Source organism: Micropterus dolomieu, linkage group LG01, assembly GCF_021292245.1.
Source record: "Micropterus dolomieu isolate WLL.071019.BEF.003 ecotype Adirondacks linkage group LG01, ASM2129224v1, whole genome shotgun sequence".
Taxonomy (NCBI): domain Eukaryota; kingdom Metazoa; phylum Chordata; class Actinopteri; order Centrarchiformes; family Centrarchidae; genus Micropterus; species Micropterus dolomieu.
Window position 1 is genome coordinate 24,904,569 of NC_060150.1, and position 4,493 is coordinate 24,909,061.

Sequence of the window (4,493 nt, forward strand, 5' to 3'; positions counted from 1 at the left end):
ATATATATATAAACTAACTCTACACAAACAATTATTTGTTTTTATGTTTTTATTGAACACAATGGGTAAACAGTCACAGTACAGGGTGGAAAAAGTATGTGAACCCCTAGGCTAATAACTTCTCCAAAAGCTAATTGGAGTCAGGAGTCAACCAGCCAGGAGTCCAATCAATGAGACGAGTTTGGAGGTGTTGGTTAGAGAAAAACATTCATAAATGTTAATTTTGCTATTCCCATGAGGCATTGCCTAATGTGAACCATGCCTTGACCAAAAGAGTTCTCAGAAGACCTAAGGTTAAGAATTGTTGACTTGCATGAAGCTGGAAAGGGTTACAGAAGTATCTCTAAAAGCCTTGATGTTCATCAGTCCACGGTAAGACAAATTGTCTATAAATGGAGAAAGTTCAGCACTGCTGCTACTCTCCCTAGGAGTGGCCTTCCTGCAAAGATGACTGCACGAGCACAGAGCAGAATACTCAGTGAGGTTAAGAAGGATCTTAGAGTATCAGCTGAATACTCTCAAATCTCTGGAACATGCACAAATACATATAAATACATACACGATACATAAAACACTTAACAAGAATGGAGTTCATGGGAGGACACCACAGAGGAAGCCACTGCTGTCCAAAATAAACATTGCCGGAGGTCTGAAGTTTGCAAAAGAGCACCTGGATATTCCACAGCACAACTGGCAAAATATTCTATGGACAGATGAAAAAAAAGTTGAGTTGTTTGGAAAGAACACACAACCCTTTGTGTGGAGGGAAAAAAGGAACAGCAGACCAATATCAAAACCTCATCCCAACTGTGAGGTATGGTGGAGGGAGCATCATGGTCTGGGGCTGCTTTGCTGCCTCAGAGCCTGGAAGGGTTGCTATCATCGACAGAAAAATTGATTCCAATGCTTATCAAGAGGAGAATGTACGGCCATCTGTCCGCCAGTTGAAGCTCAACAGGAGATGGGTGATGCAGCAGGACAACAACCCACAGCACAGAAGTAAATCAACAACAGAATGGCTTCAGCAGAAGAAAATACACCTTCTGGAGTGTCCCAGTCAGAGCCCTGACCTCAACCCGACTGAGATGCTGTGGCATGACCTCAAGAGAGCGATTCACACCACACATCCCAAGAATATTGCTGAACTCAAACAGTTTTGTAAAGAGGAATGGTCCAAAATTCCTTCTGATCATTATTCAGGTCTGATCTGCAACTACAGGAAATGTTTGATTGAGGTTATTGCTGCCAAGGAGGTCCAACTAGTTTTTAAATACAAGGGTTTACATACTTTTTCCACCCTGCACTGTGAACGTTTACACGGCATATTCAATAAAAACATGGAAAGATATAATTGTTTGTGTGGCATTAGTTTAGGCAGACTGTGTTTGTCTATTGTTATGACTTAGATAAAAATCAGATTACATTTTATGACCAATTTATGCAGATATCCAGGGTATATGGGTTACCTTTTTCTGTACGTCTTCGGAATGATAACTTGCGTCTGCGCAATTTGTTGAATCCCCCACAGTTAGAGTCATCACTACTTGGAGAGCCTGGGATCATATTGGTCTGAAATGAGGACCAGCATTAAATAGTCTTTATTTAAAAGAAACAATGCAGACATGCTTTGCTTAGATAATTAGATACAACAACCCAGAAAAAGCATATTCTGTATGGATAGATAAAGAGAATATTACCAATACAGCTTTAACAACAGAGCAATCATTCGAATTGGCCCTAATATATCAAATTTTCAGGGTGTCAGGGAATTCACATATTTACACTTGCTATATGATGAGGTTGTAAACTCACATCTCGAAGGTTGAAGGTGATTTCCAGGTTGTTCCAGAAGTGATCCGCAAACTCAGGATACATGTCCAGCACCTCCAGAACATCTTCTCTAAAGATTTTATGGAGGTCACAGTAGGTTAGAGCCCTCACGTCAGCGTTGGATTTACCTGGTCGAGCATACAGGTTAATAGGCTCGCCAAAGATGTCATTTTTCCCTGGGAAAGGTGAAAAGAAAGTCAATCTTTATGGAGGAAACACATGGATGAAAGACAGTACTGTATCTTCAGTGGTGACTTCATCCTGCACAAGCAGCCAACAAATCACCTGCAAACTATTGAACAAATATCCTATATAACAATGGAGAGACATCTTTTTACATGATCTGAAATATAAGCCATATAAACATTATATTTCATTGTGATATTTGTAAGTTATCCTAACATTTATAGGGTATTTGTCTGTGTCTATGAGGCCAGTGACAGAGGTCTTTTTGGGCAATACACTTTTTTGTGAACTCTGAGCCATCACTATCTCACTAAATCTATCTGAAAATGTGGGCCCAATATATTCTTTGGCAAAATGAATGGATGTGTTAAACTGTCCCAAAGTTAACTGATTGCTGTTATTTGATTGCTGACAAATGCCAGATATCACATTTTAGAATACTTAAGCTGGGGTAGGCAATTTATTTCAGAAGCATTTCTTTACATCCTTACAGCAATCAATAAATCAAATGCCCTGACACAAAAATGAAAAACATCTCTGGCTGCGGAAGGCCTTTGATAAGCATGAGCACTCATTGCGCTTGAAAATGTCTTTTGGGGTGGTGACTTTGGAGGGAGTTGTGAAGGGACAGGAAAATGTCTCCCCACATAGTTAACTGCTTTCTACAGGATGATCACCAACACACACACACACACACACACACACACACACACACACCAGCTCACATTGGGCGACAGACAAGGTACATCCTAAACACCCTGTCTTTTCTTCCTATCCAGAATTAATAGGAGTAACACTTTATGCACACCAGCAGATGGCAGCACCACCTAATCCATATTTTACAGTTGTTGAGCGGCAGCATGACGTGTGCCTGTACAGAGTCAACACCCAGAAATGCACCTTGAAAGATATATTGAAGTATAAACTTAAAAGAAAATGTAACTGGGCAAGAAATAGTCTTGTGTACATAATTTTTCAAAGTCTAGATTGGGACAGGAGGCTATGGACCAATGGAGAACTTCTATTACTACAATGCTACTGATAAGTTTGTGTATGCCAGTCTGAAATAATCGTAGTTGCTGTAGGGAGATGTTTATACTTCTAAGTCATTACCTAAATCCAAGGTAACAGGGGCTACAATAGGTGATAAGAGTAATCAGTAAAACATATATTAAAAGCATACCCAAGATGGCTACCACTACATCTCCTCTTAGTATCTCTATGGATCCCCTGGATATGAAGTAGAGGGCTGTGAGGACGTCCCCAGCGTGGACCAGTGTGTCACCCGGGGGTGCATGGGTCGTCTTGAACTTCATGGCCAATGCCCTAAGGCAGCCCTTGGTGGAGCCTTTAAAAGCCTTACAGTTCTGCAGCAATGTCCGGTTCAGATGGAGGCAGATATCCGCCTGGAGACACTCTGGGAAACCTTTTAGCACCTGAGGAGAGGGAGTGAGGGAGCAGAGGGAGACAAGGACAAGGAAGGAATGAGGGATAGAGAAGTAGGGGAGGATATAAGGAGAAGGAAGACAGAAGGAGAAAAAGAACAAAAGAAGATAGAAGATGAGATAAAGTAATAGATACAAGTGAAGCCAAAGAGGGGAAGAAAGAAAAAGAAACAAGGATATGTGAAAGAGAAGGACGGGAGGTGAGAAGGGAAAGAGAAAAAATACAGTATATACATATTTCCTGCATTTATTTACATTTAAATCAACCTAGCCTATAACAAATTATGATTAAACTGTTTATTGTGAAATAATGATAAATCAGAGGTGCTATGTAAAATTATATTGATTGAGACCTGATACTTTATGATGACAAAGAGAACTGTCCTCAACTGCCTTGTCTATCACTGTTGTTCAATTCTGCCAATAAAAATAAAGGTTTTATTCATTCATTAAATGTAAAGTGTAAAACACATATTATTAGAATATTTTTTTACCCCAAAAGATCTTTTTTCAGACCTGAGTGTTGTCTGCAGTCTTCCTCTGATGCTGGATTCAGCCCCAACAAACCAAAAAAAAAAAGTGGGGCACAATGTATGTAGCCTCAGATGCAAAACTAGGTGTTGTCACACTCAGATGAGTGTGTAAAATATATGGTAGTAATATAATTTTTAGTTGGAAAACAAAGTAAAATTTGCTAAAGTAAGATAAAGTGCAATTTGTTATGATGATTACTGCCTCTGAAACCTACAACCTGCGTCTGTTTACACCGAGCAAAGGGAATAGGACAAGAAAGATGAGACAGATAGTAGAACACTAAAACAAAACATACTTGAGCAATAAAATAAATGCAGCATGGCTCAAAAAGGATATACAGTGGAGCATGTCAATAGTTACAGCAAGAGAGACTCAGCTTCAGATAGTTTCTCAAGCAGGTCAGAGGAGGATTTTGAAGAGGGCAAGGATCTATGTGAGGAAATGTAAGTATATCAATCAGTGTTTCCCCTACCTTTGTTTTGGTCATGCCCCCCCCCC

At 39.9% G+C, this 4,493-nt stretch overlaps 1 protein-coding gene across 1 annotated transcript in view; it reads right to left on the reverse strand.

The window, feature by feature from the left end:
• Window positions 1-1,183: 1,183 nt before the first annotated feature.
• The window catches only part of kcnh2b (potassium voltage-gated channel, subfamily H (eag-related), member 2b), a 340,415-nt gene continuing 337,105 nt past the window's right edge, over window positions 1,184-4,493 (reverse strand). The window contains exons 14-17 of the mRNA XM_046062123.1: window positions 3,200-3,452; window positions 1,813-2,006; window positions 1,467-1,569; window positions 1,184-1,213 (exon numbers count right to left, since the gene is read on the reverse strand). Of these exons, the coding sequence (XP_045918079.1) occupies window positions 1,197-1,213; window positions 1,467-1,569; window positions 1,813-2,006; window positions 3,200-3,452 (567 nt within the window). The 3' untranslated portion in view covers window positions 1,184-1,196. The remainder of the gene's footprint in view (window positions 1,214-1,466; window positions 1,570-1,812; window positions 2,007-3,199; window positions 3,453-4,493) is intronic.